Source organism: Pleuronectes platessa, chromosome 17 (assembly GCF_947347685.1).
Source record: "Pleuronectes platessa chromosome 17, fPlePla1.1, whole genome shotgun sequence".
Lineage (NCBI taxonomy): Eukaryota > Metazoa > Chordata > Actinopteri > Pleuronectiformes > Pleuronectidae > Pleuronectes > Pleuronectes platessa.
The window spans coordinates 20,497,224-20,519,945 of record NC_070642.1 but is presented as its reverse complement, the minus strand read 5'-3'; the positions used below and the strand labels follow the sequence as shown (position 1 = coordinate 20,519,945).

The following is a 22,722-nucleotide window of genomic DNA, read 5'->3' as shown; positions in this document are numbered from 1 at the left end:
TTCTCAGATGCAGTTTTAATCTTTAATAGTCTTTTACATGTCGTCAATTAGTGAACGTGTGAGAATCTGGTCGGCAGATTTTTTGTTCCTGCTGGGTCAGAGCCAGGCTAACCGCTTCCCCCTGCTTCTAGTCATTATGCTAAGCTAAGCTAATTGGCTGACGCTTTTATATTAACCGTAATTACCAAAATGTTGAACTGTTGGTTTGATTGTAACAACAAAGATTTAAAACAATTAGAAACAAAGATTCAAAAGAAGAAAATCGAACAACGTGAAAGACGATAAAAATGGAGTTTCAGCAACTTTTCACAAACAGATGGAGCCGGTTAACTTTTGTTCTGAAGCCATTCGTTCCCTCCTTCCCTCCTTCCCTCCTTCCTTCCCTCCTTCCCTCTCTCCCTCCCTCCTTCCCTCCCTCCTTCCCTCCTTCCCTCCTTCCCTCCCAGCCTCCTTCTCTCCCTCCTTCCCTCCTTCCCTCCTTCCTTCCCTCCTTCCCTCCTTCCCTCCTTCCCTCCTTCCCTCCTGCCCTACCTCCTTCCCTCCTTCCCTACCTCCTTCCCTCCTTCCCTCCTTCCTTCGCTCCTTCCCTCCTTCCCTCCTTCCCTCCTTCCCTCCCTCCCTCCCTCCTTCCCTCCTTCCCTCCTTCCCTCCCAGCCTCCTTCTCTCCCTCTTTCCCTCCTTCGCTCCTTCCCTCCCTCCTTCCCTCCCTCCCTCCTTCTCTCCCTCCTTCCCTCCTTCCTTCCCTCCCTATATCCTTCCCTCCCTCCCTCCCTATTTCTCTCCCTCCCTCTTTCTCTCCCTCCTTCCTTCCCTCCTTCCCTCCTTCCTTCTCACCCTCCTTCCCTCCTTTCGTCCCTCCTTTCTTCCCTCCCTCCTTCCCTCCTTCCCTCCTTCCCTCTCTCCTTCCCTCCTTCCCTCCCTTCCTCTCTCCCTCCCTCCCTCCCATCTTCGCTGACTTACTGCCAGATAAACATTAGTAATATGTGATCACTCCATATTCTGGCCTCCGTCAGGTATGGACAGTCTGGTTTCGTGGCCCGTCCGCCCCCCCGCTGCTCGACCCACTTGGACGAGCACCAACCTCTCTCCTCTCGTTCCCCCCTGGATGAAAACTCTCCATTATAGCGTCTCGCATTAATCCCCTGCTTTCAGGAGAAGAGTTCAAGGCTCGTTAAGAAAAGTCAAGTTTAGTCCAAATTGGGGAAAGTGTCATATTAATGGTGAACGTCCTCTGTTGATTTATCACGTTTCTGTCCGTTAGCGTCACTGAGCTCAACCTGAAAAAGTCATTAACGACATAAAGTTCTCAGTATTTGGTTGAACTCAGCGATTCGAGGCAAATTATCCAAACACTGAAATAACGGCCACATTCTATTTTCTTATATTTCCATCCAAAAAATGAAATTTATGGTCTGACATGTGGATATTTTATGATTTTTCAAACACAGTCAGGTTGGAAGCAAGTGTGAATTACGTTAGCAAATGATTTCACCCAATGATGTGTTGAATGGCTCTAACTACGCCTCTCCAGCTTGTGGTTCTTCTCATGGACTCTTTTATAAAGATGGACGATACGTCTCCACCTCCTCCCACTAACCAGAAATTAAGTATTTTTATCAGTTACTGGAAAAATAAACACTTGAACAAACATCAGTGTGATAAGAACGACCTAAAATGACAGAATGCTTTATTTAACTATGCACTTTAACTTCTCAGTTATTCCATGTCCCCTAGAGGACGATTAAGACGCTTCACTTTTGGCCTTTTTGAGCCCGAGTGGACGGGGGAAGTCTGAGCCGACATGAGACATCTGGTCCATGGAGGATTTCTCTGCTGCATTTCAACACAACAGGAACATTTTGTTTTTGGTCTCGACTCGACAATTAAGACATTGTGCGGTGAATCCTGGGACAGTTTGACCTCGGGAAGGATCCACCTGTTGGGACCTTCGCTGCTCGGGGGGGTTATTAATTATATTTTCAGTCCTGACAAAAGGAAAGAGCAGCAGGAAGCTGAAATATCTGGTTTTGATTTGCAGCCTGTGATATGAATGTGTGCAGCAGATATGACGGTCTGATGTTATGGTGGATATTAAGTTATGATGAGCCAGTGAGGGCGAAGGGCTTCACTGTATAATGAGTGTTAAATGCTGCACAGTTAAAGTTTATGATGGTCTGATGAAACTGGTATCCTGTGGACATGATGCGTCTGGAGACACTATCCAGCACGTTGTCAACAGCCTTGTGTGTGTGTTTGTAGGTAGTAACACACATTAACACACACAGACACACACAGACACACACATAAACAGGAAGAGGAGACATCACCACTGAGCCTTGTCTCATTTTCATGCATCTTAACTTCTCTTAATTTCCTCCTGTGCCTTTTCAAAAACCTCTTTTTATAATGTTTCTTATTCTCTTTTCATTCTACATCTTTCACTCTCACAGGCTTCTTGTCTCTCTTCCATGTTTTCACATCTTTTTTAGCAACAGCTGCTTATTTTTATTTTCCCATAAAGTGACCGGATAAACCTTTAACAGATGTTTATCCAGTGGAGAAAAAAATCATTTCTTTTACTGGTTTGTGAGATTATCGCTGGGTTAACGTGTCTTTGTTGTTCAGACAATGTTCAACAATTAGTGAAATATTGTTTACACACAACTTCGAAACCCCAAAACCTCAAAAAAGCTCGATCTGTTCATCTCAGTGTGTTTTCATATCAGCTTGAATTATGGCACTTCATTAAATGTATAAACATTCACAAGGGAAACAATCTTCTCAGTGTGAGTTCAGTTAAATTCTGTTTACAACAATTGTTAGACACCCATGTTGTGTTTGTGTTGCAGTGGAGGAGACCCTGGTGCGGCTGGTAAACGGGTCGGGTCCTCACGAAGGCCGCGTGGAGGTTTTCCACGAGCGCCGCTGGGGGACGGTGTGTGACGACGTCTGGGACCAGAAGGACGGGGACGTGGTCTGCAGGATGCTGGGATACCGAGGAGCGGCCGAGGTCCACAAGACCGGACGCTTCGGACTCGGTAAGAGACTCAGTGACAATGTTTGAGAAGAAAGATCGATAAAAATCCAGCAGGAAATGAAATTGAAATATCGTTTCCCACGGCACCACGCCCGTGGTGATACATCCTGGTTGGAGCCACGTTCTTTGCCGGTGGAGTTGTGTTGTTTTATCGATGCCCTACAACGCTGCAGGGATTAATATTAAGGTTTTATGAGGAAAGTCATGTGAGCCAGATGTCGTCAAGAAGAGTCTCCGAGGTCGTATCCATCTTCCTCTCCCTCCACGATGTGACCAGTGAGTCTGGAAACAAAGCTTTTGTTCCAGGGGACGAGCTCCAGATAACAGCAGTGACTAACAGCGCGGCTGCTCTCAATTTAAAACGAATAATCTGAAATTTAAATTTATGTTTTTCAGATGAGTCATTCACCTTCTTCTCCTCCCGTCTCACTTTACTTTGTCCAAACAGACCAAACCTCGTTAATCCTCCAAATCCCTGTGAAACGTTGAGACTCTTTTTCTAAATGATCTCTGGGTGTGACCCTGAGATCACACACAGTGTCTGAGAGACTCAACGCCTATTTGTGTTAAAAGTGTAACACATTTGTTGTGACCTCGGCCTGTAAACAGTTCTGTAAGTGTGCGTTGAGTAAACAGTTTGAAAAGGTCCGAGTCCGTCAAAGTAAATTCAACAGAGCAGCCGAGTGCACGTAGTGAGCCTCGATTTCCATCTCGTGTGTGTGTGTGTGTGTGTGTGTGTGTGTGTGTGTGTGTGTGTGTGTGTGTGTGTGTGTGTGTGTGTGTGTGTGTGTGTGTGTGTGTGTGTGTGTGTGTGTGTGTGTGTGTGTGTGTGTGTGTGTGTGTGTGTGTCTGGGATGTCTCATGCTACTGTCAACTGTCAGCTGATGACTCTTTGTTGTGTTTTTGAATATTAGAAGCACATGGTGTGACCGAGATGATGGTTTGTTGAACTTTCCCCTTTTTCTTTATTAGAAGTCGACCTGTAAAAGAAGCATTTGGATCAGATTTTGCAGGAATATGAATCATCGAGACCTTTTTTTGTAGATGCACATTGTCAATTACGTTAATGACGCACTGGTCACCTGTTTATTTACAGTTATTTAATCTTAAAACATGTTGTGTGTCCAAATTGCACCAAATCGGCTCATACAGGCAGACATCTCTGTAGTTTTCTGGAGCTAGTAGATATATATATCAACTTTTAAATGCATAATTTAGATCCTCTGTGTCTCCTTCTCAAATGTCTCCCTTTCATTCCCATGTTTTGTTTCTAAGGGAGCAGAGAGGGTGCCAAACAAAAAGCTCTTTGAGAAAGAGAGATTTGATTCTGGATTTTTTTTGGGGGTCAATGTAAATACAAAATGACTTTAATGCTGTTAGTCTGTTTTTCACTTGAGAGCGAATGTGTCCAATGATGATCTAAAGTTCATGCTGTTTTATTTTTCTTTTAATATCCTGTTGCGCAACTGGAGCTTTAATGTATTAAAAACAGAAACGAGCCAAGTTGAAACTTCCCCGAACCCGAGTCTGCACTTTCAAAAAGCATATTTCACACTGAACGTCTTCCATAACACAAAAACACACAAAGTCTCTTTTACAGCTGACTCACAATGAAGTTGTTTAAGACGGGTCTTTAAAGCAACTTTCTTCATCTGAGCAGAGTTTCACTGGAACAACACAACATGAGAGATTCATGAATCACAACACGTCTGTGCGGGCTGGTCTCACACGCTGCAGGTTGTGTGGCCTGTCGGAAACTGGCTTCCAATGAAAGAAGCAGGAAAGGTTCAGGGACTGATGCAGGAAGATGCTGAGTCTGCAAAACAGAAAACACAAGTCACTTCAGATATTTATATACATGTTCGGGTTCGTCCAGAAGAAGCAGGCAATAGACAGTAGTTCCACGTTTTAAAAAAAAGGCAATAGAAGTTGGTATTTAGGGCCCGAGCACTGACAGTGGGAGGCCCTATTGAAATTGTAATGATTATTATTATTATTATTATTATTCAGGCAAATGAATTGGCTTTTTGAGGGCTTTAACATGCTCAAATTCTTACCTAAATTTGCAGAAAGTTAGAAAGTGGTTAAAATTTTCGTATTCTTCGGGAATTTTCAATGGGCATCGCAAAATGTCTCAAAGGTGCCCCCCCCCCGAGACCCCCGGAACGTGTTCACATTGACCGATCTTCACAAAAATCCATACACAGGTGTATCATGACCAGACAAACAGAAGAGTCCCTAGGTGCATTGGAAAAACGCAACAGGAAGCCTGCTATTTTGCATTTAGTGGCCATTTTTAATCTTGAAATTTTGATTTTTGATTATTTTGGAAAGAGTCCGGAGATGTGGCGTGAGTTCCCCGTCCGGTCTGTGATTAGCGTCTGTGATTTGGAGGTGAGCAGCGGAGAGGACAGCTTCTCTCTCCTCCTCCACGAGGCTCCACATGCTGATTAAAATTAATCTTTAACGAGTCGACCTCTCACAAACGAGGCTCAAAACCCTCAGAGTCTGTTCGAGTCGAATGCTGTCCCCCCCCCCCCCCCCCCCCCTCACACAGCTGAGTATCCTCTCAAACCCCAGAGTGTCCGGGACTTTCTGAAACTCTCCAGTGGTTCTGCTTCCACAAACAGGATCCAGAGTTTATAGCGAGAAGGCGTCCGGCCAAAAGATCTGCCGAGCAGCTGGGATGCTTTTATTACCAGATATGATTTAATCTGATGCACGAGTCTGTGAGGAAGCACTCGCAGTTCTTCTGTGTCTCAATCAGACTCTTACAAAGCTGAATAATCAGAGAGAAAACAAGTAAATGCAACTGAAAAATGTTTTTAATATCACCACAAACGTGAACATGGAGGGCCTATACTGCAGCCGGCCACCTGGGGGCGATGGAGATGCCTCATTTGTCGTCTGTCTTCGTGTACAGTCTGTGTTTATGACCTTTACACTATGTGTGTACACAGAGAGGCAACGTGTTCAGTCTCATCGGCTCCGGTTTCATTTCTCTGACACAGACGAGGGAAAGTGAAGCATGAACGATCCGTCAGAGACACGACGGATCGTTCAACAGCTGCTGCTCCACTCCAGATGTGGAGTCTGTGTTGGGCCGCTGCAATAACATATTCATAATTATAAAGAAAACTTTTGGGGGGGGTTAGATCATTTTCATTGATTGCGTTCCACGTGCCATATGTTGTGTAGCCGAGGTGGTGGCCTTGTTTACGAGTTTCCTGGAAAACGGATCTTCATGTTTTTCTGTTCATAAACATGATTGTTTTTACTGGACCGAATATTTTTCCAAAACAGGACAGAGAGGGAAGAGAAAGACAAAAGAACACAGATGTTAGAAAAGAGGAAAGTTAAACAAAAAGCAATGGCCAGGGAACTGGTTCATGGACTCCCCCCCCCCCCCCCCCCCACCCCCCCTTCTCTCTACATCGTCTAATAACCAACAAGAGATATGAGATGTGATCGACAGCTTATTGTGAAGTGGCATTATGACAATATGAATAGAGTGAGCGTTGCCTGATTGAGGTGTTTACAGAGCGCCCTCCTTCTCTCTGTGCAGGAACTGGTCTGATCTGGATGGACGACGTGGCGTGTACTGGGACGGAGGACACCATCCACCAGTGCAACTTTCCCGGCTGGGGCAAAACCAACTGCGGCCACGTGGAGGACGCCGGCGTCACCTGCACCGTCTAAACCACATCGATGCTGCTTCTTCTTCTTCTGCTGCAGCGGCGGCGGCTCAACGTCTCCTCAAACTGTGCCTTCCCTTTTTTAAACCTGCTTCACGGTGAACTACGTCCACCTGGTGAAGCCACACGACTGACTCAAAGACTAAATTCTGGTTTTTATCGACTGCGTAGTGAGAGATTTGACTGAGTCTTCATCAGACTGGAACCCCGGACCTTTGACCTTTGAAGGGTCAAGGTCAGCTTTTTGTGAAGTTGCCCTCAGAGGCTGATCTGAGATCGGCCGGTTGCTTTGCTTTCCCTCCAGTGTGGAGAAAAAAAAACTGATTTGACGATTCGCATATTCAATAAGTCGTCTCCGAGCTGCTGACGAGCTGAACCGGCTCATGAGGAAACCGATGAGACTGTGAACTGATGCTTCATCTCCAGGCAGCTGCTCTTCTCCCTCTCGTGTAGAAACGGCTTTTGTGCTTCATCATAATCCGTTTTTTTTCAGCCCTGATATCTGAGTTTAAAAAAAAAAACGCAGCTCAACATTCTCCTGTCACGTAATCTCTTTTCATGTTTGAACCATAACATCTGTGAGTCCTTTCACCTGCTCATCAGCAAACCACTGCTTCTCTCCGTGCTATTATATCTGTAAAGAAAGTATGAGTCTGCAGCTAACAGGGTTTTGAAATTGGACGAGAGTCGCTGCCGTGGACAGATGAAGTGATTATGAAGAAAAGAGAACAGATGAGTATAAACAGATGGATGCTGGGACGCCTGCCCTGCACAATTTATAACTGTGGGTCTGTCGGTGTTTACTGCCAAACTGTTGGGTTGTTTCAGTATTAGTGCACACACACACACACACACACACACACACACACACACACGCACACACACACAGACTAAACCAACCATAACATAACAAGTGTTTTCTTCTAATTTGTACTCCTCTCTCAGTGGGTTTTAAACTTTATAGCTCCTCTCACATCCAGCCGAGTTGGTACCTCCCAAGTGTCCTGGCTCTCGTCTCCGTCTGAGCTTCGAGAACCCACCCGACCACACGCTGGAGCAGAACATGTGCAGGAACCTGTCTCTTCACGCAGCCATGATTTATGTGCGAAGCGGGGGGGGAATATTTTTTAATGCACCGTGAACTTTTCTACCCTCCACGGGCTTGTAGTTAAATTCCCTTTGCTCTTATGATCTGTGGAGTCCTCGATCAACATGTCTCCGCCCCACTGACACATGAATACCGATATAAATTTGACCCGTGGCCAGAAAATGACTTTTTCTACCTCATGTTAAAGGGCCTTGTTGGTGTTTGACGTGGTTTCTAGTTTTATACCACGACTCTGCCAGAGAATTCAGATGAAAGCATAAAAAGAGGGAAGGGGAGTCGGGGGGGGGGGAATGAGGCGAGAAACCAGATTTAAAAAGTCTTGTCAGAAGTTAACACAAAAGGGAATCGTGGGTAGGACACATGTTTGTGTTGTGTATTTTTACGGCCGGGGGCTCGGTGCTTTCCGTCCGTCACATTCTTGTGAACGTGATATCTCCAGAACATCTTGAGAGAATTTCTTCAGACGTGGTACAAGTGTTCACCTCTGATCTCGAGGATTAGCTGATTCGACTTGCGGTCGGAGGTCAAAGGTCACGGCGGCCTCACACAACATGTTTCTTTGGCCTCTGTAATGTGATATATCAAATCTGCCTTCAGGGGATTTCTTCAACGATTTTAGTTTTTATTTTATTGGATAATACTCTAGTCTCTGTGCAAAAACAAAAAAAATAGTGTATAATTCATACCATGTTTTATGATGGAGTAAGTTTTTATGCATGTCAACTTTACTACAGACTGTTTTTTGTATTTTATTAAACAAGCATAGTTAAAAAACATCACAACTTTTACACCTGAGACCAGAAGGATTTTTTGTATTAATTTTCACTTTCTTCTGTTTGATGTTTAAGATTTTTCACTTTGTTCACAACGGTTTTACAAAAGCAATAATACTTTTAAATGTTTGTGACTGTGACGACCGGGACTTAAAGACACCAGCGCTGTGGCTGCTGGAGAGTTCAATGCTTCATATTATTATTATTATCATAGCACTCATTAGAGCTGAATGTGTTAATTAACCAATAAGTCAATCAGCAGAACAATTATTGGGAAGAGGTTTGATCCTTTCAAAATCATTTCACCCATTTTCCTCCTTCTTACAACAATTTAAATTGAATATATTTGTAATTTGGATATAATACATACAAATTGCTCAGGAAAATCATGCTGGACTTTTATTTTTGCATATTTTATGAGCGCAAACAATCTATTAAATGTTCAAATGATCATAATCTTCAAAACACCTGAATATACTCAATGCCTGTCTTAACATTTTCGGTGAACACTCAGTCAGACTGTAATGTATTAATTTCTGTTTGGTAAAGCACTTGCCAGCAATCTGATAATCAGTCAGTAGAGGGCACTGCTCTGATGGGGTCATCTTTACAATGGGTGTTACTAATATCCCATAGTGCATTGGGGCCATTTTAAAGCCTCCCACCTTGAATCCGAGGTGTTTGTAATTGGATCTCTGATGAAAGGGCCTCAGCCGGTGTTCAGGGGCCTGAAACACGTGAGGTCGTCTTGACTCTTGTGTTTGGTCTGTTAGTTTTGGTCTCTTGATTAAACGAGGGCACGTGTACGTGTTCTCACAGTTCTGAAGATTCTCAGAGCCAGAGTCTGAGTTCGGGTTCTTGTGAAGTGTTGCCAGACGGGTCCGGCCGGCACCTGGCAGTGACGCCAGCACCGACTGGGACTCCAAAGGCTTGTTTGAGGATCATGTTCCCGGCAGCCTCCAAAATATGCAGCTTGATGTGAGGAGAGGCGGAAGTGGAGTTGTTCTGCAAAGCATTGCTGCAAGTCGGGGGGGGGGAGAGAGTGATGAAGAGCACCTGAAGCTCACCCTCTTCATCTCTAGCAATTGGTCTGACTGAAGCTTTACGAGGGCTCCCTCTTCAAGAACAGAGGATATCCAGGGCTAGCTCTTGTATATCCTGCAACCCTCAGGACTTCAGCCTTGTTTTACTTCACTCCGATTGACTAGAGGTCGGCTTTGTGTAGATGTAACCTTCCATTTCTGAAGATTGTTCATTGACATCATGTAGGACCAAGTGAAAACCCTCTGAGATGTCACCAACTGGAGAGTTTCTCTACTTATCACCTGATTTATAACGTCAGTAAGTCTCTGGAGGTTCAACTCGCACGTATATGTATTTCAACAGATGTTCCTAACTGTCTATCAGAGCTCAGGAGGTTATGAACGGCTGTGACGGGGTTTCCTGACGCCTTAAAGCCTTATCTTTCAAAATAAGAGCACCTAAGTGCACTTAAATTTCTATTTTTTCCTCCGAAGGATTTTTAAAGGGATTTGTTTTCATGTAAACTCGGTTACACTAAGACCTTTGTACTATTTTGGCATAACGGCTCAAAGCACTTGTGCATATACACGTGTGTGTCGGTGTGTGTGTGTGTGTTTGTATTACATTGTGCTGGTCATAACACATATAAGGGCTTCAGAGTTAACCTACAGGAGTAAATGCTTAAATCAAACATGATCATGTCATGAAAGTACATTTGCTTAAAGAAATACACAACTTTTTACTTAATGTTCTGTAGATATTATGTACCACTAAAAAATGTTGTATATGCACTGCTGAAATAATAAACTGTAGATTTGTTTAAACGGGTGAACTGTGTTATTACTCCTGGTGACTGAGGTGAAGTGGAAACAGGCTCTTCTCAGACGTCCACAGGTGAAGAGAGCGGGGGGGTGGTGAGCTGGAGGTGTGTGGGACTCGCACATATGACTGCACGTGGACGTGTGTGCAACGTGTACGAGATGTGACTGACGGCTCTGATGGGTAATTACATGTATGATCGTTTCCACATGTGAGGTTGATGCAGAGATGATTATCTGAAAAATCAGCTGATGCGTGGACACACATGGACGACAGGGAGAACAAAGACCGTGGAGCTGACTGAGTTCAAGAGAAGTTTCACTTGTCCTCCAGGGAGGTGCAAGTTTAATATTGTTTATTTGATGCAGTAAATACGTATGAAAGTAGAATTCCTATTACACATGTGTAGATATTTAAATAATCCATTAGGCTGTCGCTAGGTAGGAAGGTGGGTGGATGGATGGATGGAGGGATGGATAGATAGATAGATTCATTGTGTAGAGGGATAACTGGTCCTTTATGAGGACGCGGAGCCGGAATGTGATCTGTTGACATGTGGACGTGGAAGACTGGGACTTTCTGTCTCTCTCTCTCTCTCTCTCTCGCTCTCTTTGATTCTCTCCATTTCTTGTTTCCTCTGAAGAGGGATGAGCTCATGTTTGTGGCCTCTGCTGCACTGAGACGTCCAGAGGGAACGATCACATATATCATTTCATAAAACATAGAGCAGTGAGAGGAATGTTATGTGCATCACACGTGTCATCAGATCACATTCCTGCTCCTCGTCCTCATAAAGGACATCTGTCTGTCTGTCTGTCTGTCTGTCTGTCTATCTGTCTTTCCGTCTATTTATCTGTCTATCTATCTCTCTATCTCTCTATCCATCTATACATATATCTATCTATCTATCTATCTATCTATCTATCTATCTATCTATCTATCTATCCATCTATCTATCTATCTATCTGTTTATCTCTCTATCCATCTATCCATATATCTATCTATCTATCTATCTATCTATCTATCTGTCTATCTATCTAGAGATCTATCTATGCACCTGACATAGAGTTTATAACGACACTGACCTCAGCTGGTGAAATAGCAGTACTACAACTGTAACCTATTGAGATCTATATATATATACATCATTTTTGTAATAAATATTTTCTACAAGTAGATAAATCTGCTTGGTGTCTCTGAAAGAACCAGATTAGTTTCTGTTTTCAGAAATACAATTTAAAAAACTGATTTTAAAACATTGATTTAATAAAAAAATGGTTCCAGATTTACTTAAATCTCGTTGATTCAGAGGCTGGTGGGTTTTTTCTGGCTTCTGTAATTCATCTGAATAAAATCTGGTCACATATGATATTATTTCTATAACATAATGAAATAAAGCCCGTGGCTCGGTTTGTCCCTCGCGAGCTCCCGTACCGCCTCGCCCAGTTTGAAAGTGAAGCGGGGAAACGCTGCAGCTGAACTGTTGTGACGCGGAGATAAAAAGAAAAACAGGTAAAGTTTCCTCTGAGAAGCAAACACCAGATTTTAATCTCAACAGAATTAACTTTTATCAGATTATCATCGTGTTCATTTGTCGAATGACTCAGCGCCAGCGATCAGTTTACATCCGGACGTTAAATTTAACCTTTTTAACATGAGGTTTGGTCGGTGCCGTGTTTTCTCCTTCTCTAAATGTTATGAAACCAAGTTATTTGACAGTTGTTGGAGTTTTTAAATTTAAATTTCATCCTAATCTTCAGATGTCGAAATGTGTAAAAAACAACGTTATCCACGGTTCAAGTTTCAGGCGATTTACTTTACGTCACTCCGCCGCTTTTGACGTTACCACGCCAGGCTCCGTTAAAAAAACTGCGTTTTATCGTCGTTTCACGTTGTCATTGTCACGAACAAGCTCCATGAATACAAAATGAAATAAAAAATACCTGAGGTTTAAATTCGGCTTCTATAAACCAAACATCCACGTGTGCACTGTGTGTGTTTTGACCGTGTCTCTGTTTCCCCTCTGACAGCATGGCCTCCTCTTCCTCGTGTACCGATGAAGATTCATTCAAAACCCCCAAAGCCATCAGGGTGAGGAGCTGTGGGATCAATGGTGGGACCAATGGTGGGACCCCCATCACCATCCCAGCTTCCCCCTTCATGAAGAAGCTGGGCTGCGGGACTGGAGTCAATGTTTACCTCATGGACAGGTGTGTGTCTCTCTGTGTGTGTGTCTGTGTGTGTTTGTGTGTGTTGCACATTAGTAATCTCCACATGCTTCACTTCATACTAAAGATCCAACACCACAAACTGTATTCAACATTAACTGATATATAACTCACCAGGCAAATATACCAATGATGTCAGCGTTGGGCTTTATTGCTGTGGTTCATTATCATAATCCATAAGTACTGAGATTTCTCCTATAAGTTGTGCTTCACGAGTGTCGTTGGACCCGTTTCAGGATGGGGAAGCTGAACGCGTCTCCCTGGGCCGTGAAGAAGATCAACAGCAAGTGTGCGGCGAGGCAAATGGCCGTTTACCAGAAGCGTCTGAACGAGGAGGCCAAGGTGCTGAAGGGAATCGTTCATCCCAACATCGTCGGTGAGGCGACATCGAATGTTGTGACCTTTTGGTGTAAAACATGTTTTTATAAAGAGAAGTCGACTCTGCACGTGAGGCCCAGTCGAAGCTCTGAAGCTTTTAAAACAAAGCGCGATCAATTTAAAACAGTTGATAAAAGCTGCCAAACATTTAAAATCTCATCTATAAATACTATTATATGAAATTATGTAATTATCTTTGCTCCAAAGTAATAGCAACACAAACATAGTACTAAAGTACTTGTTACATCACTCTTAACTCATTAAGACAAATGTGGCTGCAAAGTGATGGAATAATCTGTGTACTGGTAATCAGAATCAGAATCAGAAACTGAAAGTATTTATTGCCAAGTAGGTTAACACCTTCAAGGAATTTGCTCTGGTTATTGGTGCATACAATGAACATAGAAACATAAAAACACAATAAATACAACACACATAAGAAAAGCATTAAAAAGAAACAATATATATTTACTCATTATTTACTCCCTTTTTCTAATATTTATACAAAGTAACATTTATTTAGACATAAACATATCTAAATAAAAAGATATAAAAAGTGAAATGCAAAACAGTGAACAGTGTCAGATGCAATTGAATGCAGTATAATATAATATGTGTTAATTTAACACATCCTTGAGGTAATAAAGTTCTGTATTGTGTCTTTAACTGTGTGTGTGTCTGTGTGTGTCCCCACATCAAGGTTTCCGTGCCTTCGCGACGGCCAAAGACGGATCCAAGTGTCTGGCCATGGAGTACGGGGGGGAGCAGTCGCTCAACGACCTCATCGAGAAGCGGCGAGCGGACGGCCTGAGAGCTTTCCCCCCCGCCAACATAGAGAAGGTGGCGCTGCATGTGGCGCGCGGCCTGCAGGTGAATCACTGACTCTTCTCTGTCAGTAGATACCATCACATAGATGCCACGTGTAAATATACAGGGATCCCTCTTTAGCGCCTTTAGCACAGAGATAAACAACGAGTGACTGTTGTTCTCTGGACCTTTGTCTCTCCAGTATCTGCACAACGAGAGGAAGCTGCTGCACGGGGACATGAAGTCCTGCAACGTGGTCATCAAGGGCGACTTCGAGACCGTGAAGATCTGTGATGTGGGCGTGTCCCTGCAGCTCGATGAGAACATGAGAGGTCAGTCGGGTTTTCAAGTTCTGGGACATTTATAAACTTTATTTTCTAGCTTCTCTGCCATTGCATTACAAAAAATTAAGTTCCAGAAATTCTGTTGTGGTGGACGGAGGTGAAAATGTCAAATTAATGATTTAATCCTCTGTCTTAAAGTTTTCTAAATAAACTTTGCGCCTGCGGTCAGATTTTAATTTGTGGCTCTTGTGGTCATATACCAGCTGCAGCTCATCTTGAATCTGTGAGGAGACATGAGTTGCATTAATCATGGAGAAAAACACAGAACAGAGAATGTTTGGCTGCAGACGATTGTTTACAGCAGCTGATTCACTTTGTTTCTCTGCCCAGACAGAAACATGTAGTTCATGTTGTCAGCCAGTGGGGGGGGGGGGTCTCGGCCCTTTTGAGTTTAATTTAATCTAATTAAGAATTCCCAGATCCTCCCTTGTGACAACATGGCCACAGATCACAAGCTTTGATTGTTAAAAATAATGTAATTTAGATGATTGTGACATGGAATGTTGTGTACTTGGATTATTGTTCAGTGAAACGTGAGTTTTTAGTGAAGCTGTTTCTCTTCTTCTTCTTCTTCTTCTTCTTCTTCTTCTTCTTCTCCTTCTCCTTCTTCTTCTCCTTCTTCTTCTTCTTCTTCTGTCCTCAGTGTCGGACCCGAAGGCGGTGTACATCGGCACGGAGCCGTGGAAGCCGATGGAGGCTCTGGAGGAGGGAGGAGAGATCAGTGACAAGGCGGACGTCTTCGCCTTCGGCCTGACTCTGTGGGAGATGATGTCTCTGGCGATGCCTCATCTGGAGATGCTGGGGGACGACGATGAGGTGGAGGAGGATGAAGGTGAGACAGAGATTTGAAGTTTCTTTATTTTGAGGGTTCATTCCCAAACAAAGGTGGAGAACTGCAACCTTACAACCAAACGAGGATCTACCTCAGACCAGCATCAGGTGTTAAACACAAGAAACCCTCGTGTTTCAGAGGAGTCGATGGAGGACAGCTTTGACGAGGACGCCTACTACGAGAGACTGGGGACGAGGCCGGCGCTGGACCATGAGGCTCTGGGCGGCGCCTACCGGAGGATGGTGGAGCTCTTCTATCTGTGCACAGAAGAAGATCCCAAGAAGAGGCCCTCAGCCGCCCAGGTGGTCCAGGCCCTGGAGAGCAACGCCCCGCTGAGCCAGACGCAGAGCGAGGTCATCGTTATCGACTGATGTGCAAAATAATGGAGTCCGGTGAGGACTTCAGATAATAGATAAATTAAAGGATTAAGTATTAAATAAGGTTGTATCGTCAAAACTTGAATCATGTTTGAGGTTCTTTGTATTTACAAAAACAAACTATAACCTCCAGGACGTAAATATAGAAGAAACCATATCGTCACTGGTCAAAGAGTCGTTTGAATTCAGCTACTGGGACCAACTGGAATCTCTTACTGTAAATCTTCACTTGTGTGTTTGTCTTCTCTCTCTCTCTCTCTCTTGTTCCGTCGACTTTTATTGTAAATGTTTTTTTCTGTACTTTTCCTTACTCGTCACTTTCTCTCAAAGTTATTTCCAAATCTTTGTGGACGTTCTATCATTGTAAACTTTGCTGTGTCACAAAATTTGACTAATAAAACACAACAACCTGTTTTTATTTTATTTCTTATCTTTTTAAGTTTCTGTTAGTCAAAATGTCAGTAGCAACAGTTCACCTGTAAATAAATCTCCCAAAACTATTAGCTTTGATTTACATTAACAGCTGTACAGAAAATTATAAAACAATCTATTTTAAGTGAACTTATAACAAGGAAAGGAAATGTCACGAGAGCATTAGTTTCACTTTTCAAAGATTAAGGGAAAACTTCTTAATTCTAAAATAGTCTTCAGTCCACATATAAACTCAAAAGGTGATTAGTTTGTCCAGTTAAGGCTACTGTAAAAAAAAGATGGCGGCCTTCATAGAGAAGCTTAGGCTGGGGACATTCTTAAAAACAGACATCAAAACAAGGACAATAACAACAACACATTGAAAGAACACGTGAAGCAGGAGAAGCTGCTTGATGTAATAACACTGTCTCCTCTGAAACTACTGCTAATGAATGACCACGAGGGGGCGCTCTAGACAGTATACTTTTATACACAGCAGCAGCAGCAATGACACACACACGCACACAAACACAGACACAACATCACACGCAACACACTGTTTTCTCAGTAATATTTCCCCTTTAATAATTTTCTGTTCGTGCACAAGAAAAACATCTGTCCTGTAACAGCGGTTTTGAACTGGAACGTCACAGGGCTTTTGTGACTACAGGTATGAATTACGAAGCTGCCTTTCAATGTGCATGCTGGGGGATTAGCTCAGATGGTAGAGCGCTCGCTTAGCATGCGAGAAGTAGCGGGATCGATGCCCGCATCCTCCACTTTTTGTTTTTGTTTTTATTTCGCTCGAGTCTTATTTGATCAACTCCTGGATTTTACAAGACACCGTTTCGCCAGATCCATGTTTTCATTCTCCTGATTCACTTCTGTAGTTCCTCTGTTTCGTGTGGTAACAAGAAGACCTCTCACTAGATCAAGCTGGGAATGAAGATCACACACAAACAGAAGTCTATCGAGTTTGACCTAATTCAATCAAAGGTTCTTTATGAAGTAAATATGACTTATTGAAATGTGTTGTTAAAAGTGTTTGATTATAAAGTGTAAAACTTACAGATACAGTTCTTTGTAAATCGGCAAGTTTAACAGATTCTGATTAAATTATGTCACACTTCAGAACCTTGCACGGGGGATTAGCTCAGATGGTAGAGCGCTCGCTTAGCATGCGAGAAGTAGCGGGATCGATGCCCGCATCCTCCACTTTTCATTCTTCTCCACCAAATATCTAACATAAGGAGGAAGAAACGTCAGACGTTTGAACTGTGAAACAACTTTACTCTCATGTCATATGGAGTATGGAGGACCATACATGACTTAAGTAAAAATAAATAAATAAAAAAGGAAATAAATTAATTAATACAGAAAAAAAAAAAAAAAAATGTTAATACCAAAATAAATGTCTTAAATATATTTGCACATTTATTTATTCCCTGACACATTTCCTTTTCATTTGCAGTGTCCTTATGCTAATGAGAAAGGCGGGCCTAGCCGCAGTCTCATGCAGGATTGGTCACAGGAGTGTAATGATCCAGCCCTACTTCTGCCTCTCAATGCTGGTGTCCAGTAGCTGTTTGCAGCGTTGAGCCAGTTCACACTTAAAATGAACTAGTTCAAGTTCAGAGGGTTAGTTAAGGTTATTTTTTATTGGGATGATTTAGCTGTCAGTAGTCCTGACTGTGAGCGTCACGTGGTCTACTGAGCACAAGGAGCGAGCCGAGAGGAGAAGGAGGAAACAGAAACTCCAGCTCGGTACAAACCACCTGCAGCTTCTGCTTGTGTCTCTTAGCGAGTGTGTGGCGGAGCGCAGGGGGTGTGTGTGTGTGTGTGTAGCTCAGTTGACCAATCCTGCTCGAGACTGAGGTTAGGCCCGCCTTTCTCATTAGCATAAGGACACTGAAATCGAAAAATAAATGTGGAAATAAATAAATAAATGTGGAAATAAATAAATTATTTATTTATTTATTTCCACATTTATTCCCACTTTTATTTATTCCTTGATATATTTCCTTTTCATTTGCAGTGTCCTTAGACACTGCAAATGTGCAAATATATTTAAGACATTTATTTTTGACATTTCTGTTGTTAATAACGTATTTATTTATGTATTTATTTATACATTTATTTATTTGAAAAATAAATGATAAAAAATCCCTATTTTTTTCTGAGATGACATTACACACGCCACGGGGGATTAGCTCAGATGGTAGAGCGCTCGCTTAGCATGCGAGAAGTAGCGGGATCGATGCCCGCATCCTCCACTTTTCATTTACACACAGAACATTTACTCCACCAAACACGTCACTACTAACACAAGGAGGAAGAAACTGCACGTGTCAGACATTTAAACTGAAGACATTCTAGTCAAAGACAGCAGGCTGATGTGTATGGAGGACCATACATGACATAAGTAAAAATAAATAAATAAATAAATGTATAAATAAATACAGAAAAAAATAAATAAATAAAAAAGGAAATAAATAAATTAATACATAAATAAATAAATAAATATGTTAATACCAAAAGAAATGTCAAAATAAATGTCTTAAATATATTTGCACATTTATTTATTCCCTGATACATTTCCTTTTCATTTGCAGTGTCCTTATGCTAATGAGAAAGGCGGGCCTAACCGCAGTCTCGAGCAGGATTGGTCACAAGAGTGTAATAATCCAGCCCTACGTCTGCCTCTCAATGCTGGTGTCCAGTAGCTGTTTGCAGCGTTGAGCCAGTTCACACTTAAAATGAACTCTGCTCAGAGATCAGCTGCTTCATGATCAGAGCAGAGGCTGCAGGTGGTTTGTAACGAGCTGGAGTTTCTGTTTCCTTCTCCTCTCGGCTCGCTCCTTGTGCTCAGTACAACACGTGACGCTCACAGTCAGGACTACTGACACCTAAATCATCCCAATAAAAAATAACCTTAACTAACCCTCTAAACTTGAACTAGTTCATTTTAAGTGTGAACTGGCTCAACGCTGCAAACAGCTACTGGACACCAGTCAGCATTGAGAGGCAGACGTAGGGCTGCAAATATATTTAAGACATTTATTTTGACATTTCTCTTGGTATTAACATATTTATTTATTTATTTATGTATTTATTTATTTATTTCCATTTTTATTTATTCATTTATTTATTTATTTCTGTATTTATTTATACATTTATTTATTTATTTATTTTTACTTAAGTCATGTATGGTCCTCCATAGATGTGCCCTGCAATAAAAAGCTGAATTTATGAACAAAGACTAAAAACAAAATCTTGCACAGTAATGTGCCTGCAAATATGTTTATTGATTTACTTACGATCTTTGAATTCCTTTGCGAGGCTTGATTTATGTGATGACATCTCATCAAAGACACGGGGGATTAGCTCAGATGGTAGAGCGCTCGCTTAGCATGCGAGAAGTAGCGGGATCGATGCCCGCATCCTCCAGTTTGTTTTCAGCCACGTGAATAGTTGAACATATATTTGGTGACAAACTCGTTGCAATGTTTGTTCTGTGTTCTGTGCTATATCCAAAATATTTACACATCAATAGGTTTTATGACATACTTATATTTCTTTGAGTATGAATGTTTATACTGTATTATTAAGCAATAAAGCCAAACATGTCATCCCGGCCTCGATGTGTTTCCTCAGATAAACTACACTTATCTGTACAAAATAAGATTTAGGAAACTTGACAGACGTTGTGTTAATATTTGTGCAGACAAGATCAAATGAAGAGTGTAGCAGGACTTCAGGAGCTCGGTTCACAATGCGAATGAATGAAGGAGGCTGGAGAAAGTTTATGAAAGAACATAAAGGTTTGTCAACATACAAGTGAAAGCAGCACCAGTGATTAACTGAGTTTAATTCATACATTGAATTGAATAAAACATGAAGACAAGTGAACAGACGGGTTTGTCATCTTCAGGTTTGCAGGGTTTTTAAATCATCCGTACAGATTTTAACACTTTGATCAAACATCCACATCAGAGGACATGGAAACCCAATCACACACTGTTCAGCTGTTTGAGTGTTTCTCTCAGAACGACCCTCGTTATTCCTGTTCCTCCTGTGATGAAGAGGTCGGCCAGCTTGGTTTGGAGGCAGCATCTGAACCAGTCAGCGGGCGGAGTCGGTCCCGGACGCCATCGCTCCCTCACTGGCTCGCTGTCTGCTCCCAGTGGCCAAAAGTTCAAGGTATCAAAACGTCTCTTTTAGTAAATTCCTGCCAGCAAACGTCAATGCAGAGTAAGAGCAAGCAGAAGCAGCGAGGGTTTGTCCTGACAGCAGATCTGAGCGCAGCAGCGGAGTCCGTCTGCTCGCTGCCTCGTGCTCACGTCTCACATGAAGTCATCGGAATCGTTACCGTCCTGCAAACAGCATGCAATGAAAAGGCATTTAGAGAATTCATCAGATAGATAGACCAGTATATCAGTGTGTATGACTTCTCTTGGCTGGTGGAAATCCTTACCTCATTACTCTTCATATTTTCCTCCTTCATCAGTGTTGTATAATGCCTGGAAAGAGAAACAAGTTTTAACAAAAACAAAATTCAAAATCAATAACCTTTTCTTTGTTTTTTCTGATAGGAATTTTATATCTTGAGTTTTAGAGACTGAATCTGAACCTGGATACTTGGACTTTACATTTTGTACATCTGATTCAATTTAACTGAACAGGAGCAAGATAAATATAACTTCTGAATATTAGACAAAGTTTTGCTCCATTAAGTTTCTGAATCGCACAACTTGAATTACAAAATGAGAATTTCACAAAGCGAACATCAGATCTCTCTCTCTGACCAGCAGCTCACATACCTGAGATCATCCATCTCTTTTCTCATCTTCTGATCTTCCTTCTCTCTCTTCTTCTGATCTTGGATCAGAGCTTTCTTCTCGTTCCTCTCCTCTCTGTCTCTCGACTCTTTCTCTGCCGCCAGGTCAGGGTATCGCTCGTCTTTTGTTTTCTCCAAGCGGTTAACGATCTCATTGACCTTCTTCTCCACCGACACGATCTTCACCTGAGGAACAAGGTGCAGACATGGAAACCTTGAAACTTCTGACAGAGGAGCCATGACAAAACTTGTGATGGACGACAAAGGCCGTGATAAATCATCTCAATGAACATGAAGCTGTCATTTCATTTACTGAAACTCTTTTATTCCAGCTGCGGTTTACTGACCGCTTTCGAGTGATGGAATCCGATCTGTCCCACGTCCATGTCTCCGGTTTTCTTCAGGTTGGCCCAGGGTGTGTAAACCACGTTGATGTTGTTCATCTTACAGCCTGGACACAAACACAGGGAGCTTGAATTCAACCTAACGCTCAACAAAGGGTACGCATTTGTCAAAATAACAGAAAAATGTAATTTAACAGGATGAATTCTAAGAGTAAACACATTTTTTATATTCTCTGCAACGACATCTCATGCACTTCGTTGAGCTGTGGCTCTGGTGTCACTGAAGCCAGGAGACAATCCGCTTGTTGGAAGTCTCAGAGCCTGTGAGGACACAGGTCTTTACCTTGGATGCTGTTGTTCTTCACCAGCTGTGCACAGTCTATCAGCACCTCGGGAGGAATATTCTCCATGGTCCCCCCCTAGAACAGACACAGTGACAACCATCTAAACATGTGAAGTTAGAATGAACCAGTGATGTTGACAGGTGTCACAGCCTGAATGTGTGAAGCTGTTCTTCACTGTGTGGACTCTTTACCTTTGGCAACCTCAAGTAAACGTGAGCCGAAGACAGTTTGTCCACATGAAACCTGGACATTGAAAGAAAAAACATCTTTTGTTGAGTTTCAAAATACAACATACATAAATGTTTGTTAATAATGAGATCTGTTTCTCAATCTAAGAACAATAACATCTTCATTTTGAAAAATGCAATGACCAAACTAATATGAACAGTTATGAAAAGAGGATTATTAAAGTTAGGAAATGAAAAGGTGTAAGACAGAGTCTACACTGACTCAGATGGTTGTTTACAAATCATTATGGTAAACTAATAGAAAACAACATTCTCTATCACATAATTCCAAAACTACGTGATCTGTTAACAGTAAACTTTACTTTAGGATCTAAAAACTTTAAGTCCCTTAATTTGCACAAACTTGATTGGAAAATAAAAGACATAAAAGTGAACCCCCACCAGATGTCTTCCGGCCAGCCATACTTGATCAGATCCTCATCTAGAGACAAAAACAACACGAAGATTAGGTATATGAATCATGGCTAATGCTAAATATGGCACTAAAAGCAGAATATCGATGCTAACGCTCTTACTCTCATACTTGTCCTTCCCCATGTAGATGGTGTGAGGAGGCTCCACCGCTGACAGAGGAGGAATTATTAATAAGACGTTAGTTCACAGTAAATATTAGTTTGATAAAAACACAGGAGTTAAACAAGCGATAGAATCTGTAGCGGTGCCTGTAGCCGGCTAGCAGGCTACAAGCTAGCATGTTGCTAACCCGTTAGCTCCACTCACCGGCGCTCGTGAAGTAAAAAACCATTTTACACGAATTCAAACTTGACGACAGCTGATGAGGGGCGAGAGAAGATAGACTGGAAACCAGTAAAGTGTCAAAACCAGTGAGTTCAGATCAGAGGAAACCACAGAGACGGTTCTGACACCTCAGCGTGTGCACGTTCACCCCGGAACCACACACAAGTCTGTCTTCAGAGTAAAAGCACGGCAGAGAAAAAGTTTGAACTCCATCTGACGTAAAGCATAAACAGCAAAATACAAACAGATCTATATTAATGGAAATGTCTCCACAAAAATATTCACGTTATTACTTGTCAAGCCATCTCACGTTTAGCACAGTGTCACAGAGTAGCGTGAAGCGTGGATAGAGTGAGGATTTATTTTGAAGACCACTATA

The 22,722-nt window shown here is 42.2% G+C and overlaps 3 protein-coding genes and 4 non-coding genes across 7 annotated transcripts in view; 6 read left to right on the top strand and 1 right to left on the bottom strand.

The window, feature by feature from the left end:
* Positions 1 to 10,460, top strand: part of scara5 (scavenger receptor class A, member 5 (putative)) — a 51,745-nt gene extending 41,285 nt beyond the window's left edge. Inside the window, 2 exon segments of the mRNA XM_053445373.1 lie at positions 2,850 to 3,038; positions 6,603 to 10,460. Of these exon segments, the coding sequence (XP_053301348.1) occupies positions 2,850 to 3,038; positions 6,603 to 6,736 (323 nt within the window). The 3' untranslated portion in view covers positions 6,737 to 10,460.
* A 1,422-nt stretch (positions 10,461 to 11,882) lies between these two features.
* pbk (PDZ binding kinase) lies at positions 11,883 to 15,844 on the top strand. The gene is made up of 7 exons (XM_053445372.1): positions 11,883 to 11,967; positions 12,486 to 12,665; positions 12,920 to 13,059; positions 13,762 to 13,931; positions 14,071 to 14,200; positions 14,856 to 15,044; positions 15,183 to 15,844. Exons 2-7 carry the CDS (start codon positions 12,487 to 12,489, stop codon positions 15,413 to 15,415), a joined length of 1,041 nt encoding a protein of 346 aa, XP_053301347.1. The 5' UTR covers positions 11,883 to 11,967; position 12,486; the 3' UTR covers positions 15,416 to 15,844.
* Positions 15,845 to 16,538: 694 nt separating this feature from the next.
* Positions 16,539 to 16,611, top strand: trnaa-agc (transfer RNA alanine (anticodon AGC)). Its single transcript has one exon. It is a non-coding gene; the product is annotated as a tRNA-Ala (tRNA).
* A 363-nt stretch (positions 16,612 to 16,974) lies between these two features.
* On the top strand, positions 16,975 to 17,047 carry trnaa-agc (transfer RNA alanine (anticodon AGC)). Its single transcript has one exon. It is a non-coding gene; the product is annotated as a tRNA-Ala (tRNA).
* Positions 17,048 to 18,032: 985 nt separating this feature from the next.
* On the top strand, positions 18,033 to 18,105 carry trnaa-agc (transfer RNA alanine (anticodon AGC)). The gene has a single exon. It is a non-coding gene; the product is annotated as a tRNA-Ala (tRNA).
* Positions 18,106 to 19,206: 1,101 nt separating this feature from the next.
* On the top strand, positions 19,207 to 19,279 carry trnaa-agc (transfer RNA alanine (anticodon AGC)). The gene has a single exon. It is a non-coding gene; the product is annotated as a tRNA-Ala (tRNA).
* A 461-nt stretch (positions 19,280 to 19,740) lies between these two features.
* On the bottom strand, positions 19,741 to 22,503 carry ccdc25 (coiled-coil domain containing 25). The gene is made up of 9 exons (XM_053445371.1): positions 22,326 to 22,503; positions 22,121 to 22,168; positions 21,987 to 22,026; positions 21,549 to 21,600; positions 21,357 to 21,432; positions 21,017 to 21,120; positions 20,653 to 20,855; positions 20,307 to 20,352; positions 19,741 to 20,205 (listed from the first exon to the last, which is right to left on the bottom strand). The coding sequence occupies exons 1-9, from the start codon at positions 22,348 to 22,350 to the stop codon at positions 20,176 to 20,178; spliced, it is 624 nt and encodes a 207-aa protein (XP_053301346.1). The 5' UTR covers positions 22,351 to 22,503; the 3' UTR covers positions 19,741 to 20,175.
* Positions 22,504 to 22,722: the final 219 nt, after the last annotated feature.

What these genes read in the sequence shown, in the direction of transcription:
- pbk (XM_053445372.1), top strand. Translation starts at nt 12,487, where the DNA reads ATGGCCTCCTCTTCCTCGTGTACCGATGAAGATTCATTCAAAACCCCC. An exon ending in AATGTTTACCTCATGGACAG is followed by an intron (nt 12,666 to 12,919) that starts GTGTGTGTCTCT and finishes GACCCGTTTCAG; the next exon opens with GATGGGGAAGCTGAACGCGT. An exon ending in CGTTCATCCCAACATCGTCG is followed by an intron (nt 13,060 to 13,761) that starts GTGAGGCGACAT and finishes CCCCACATCAAG; the next exon opens with GTTTCCGTGCCTTCGCGACG.
- ccdc25 (XM_053445371.1), bottom strand. Translation starts at nt 22,350, where the DNA reads ATGGTTTTTTACTTCACGAGCGCCG. An exon ending in TTTACTTGAGGTTGCCAAAG is followed by an intron (nt 21,433 to 21,548) that starts GTAAAGAGTCCA and finishes TGTCTGTTCTAG; the next exon opens with GGGGGGACCATGGAGAATAT. An exon ending in GATTCCATCACTCGAAAGCG is followed by an intron (nt 20,856 to 21,016) that starts GTCAGTAAACCG and finishes CTTGTTCCTCAG; the next exon opens with GTGAAGATCGTGTCGGTGGA.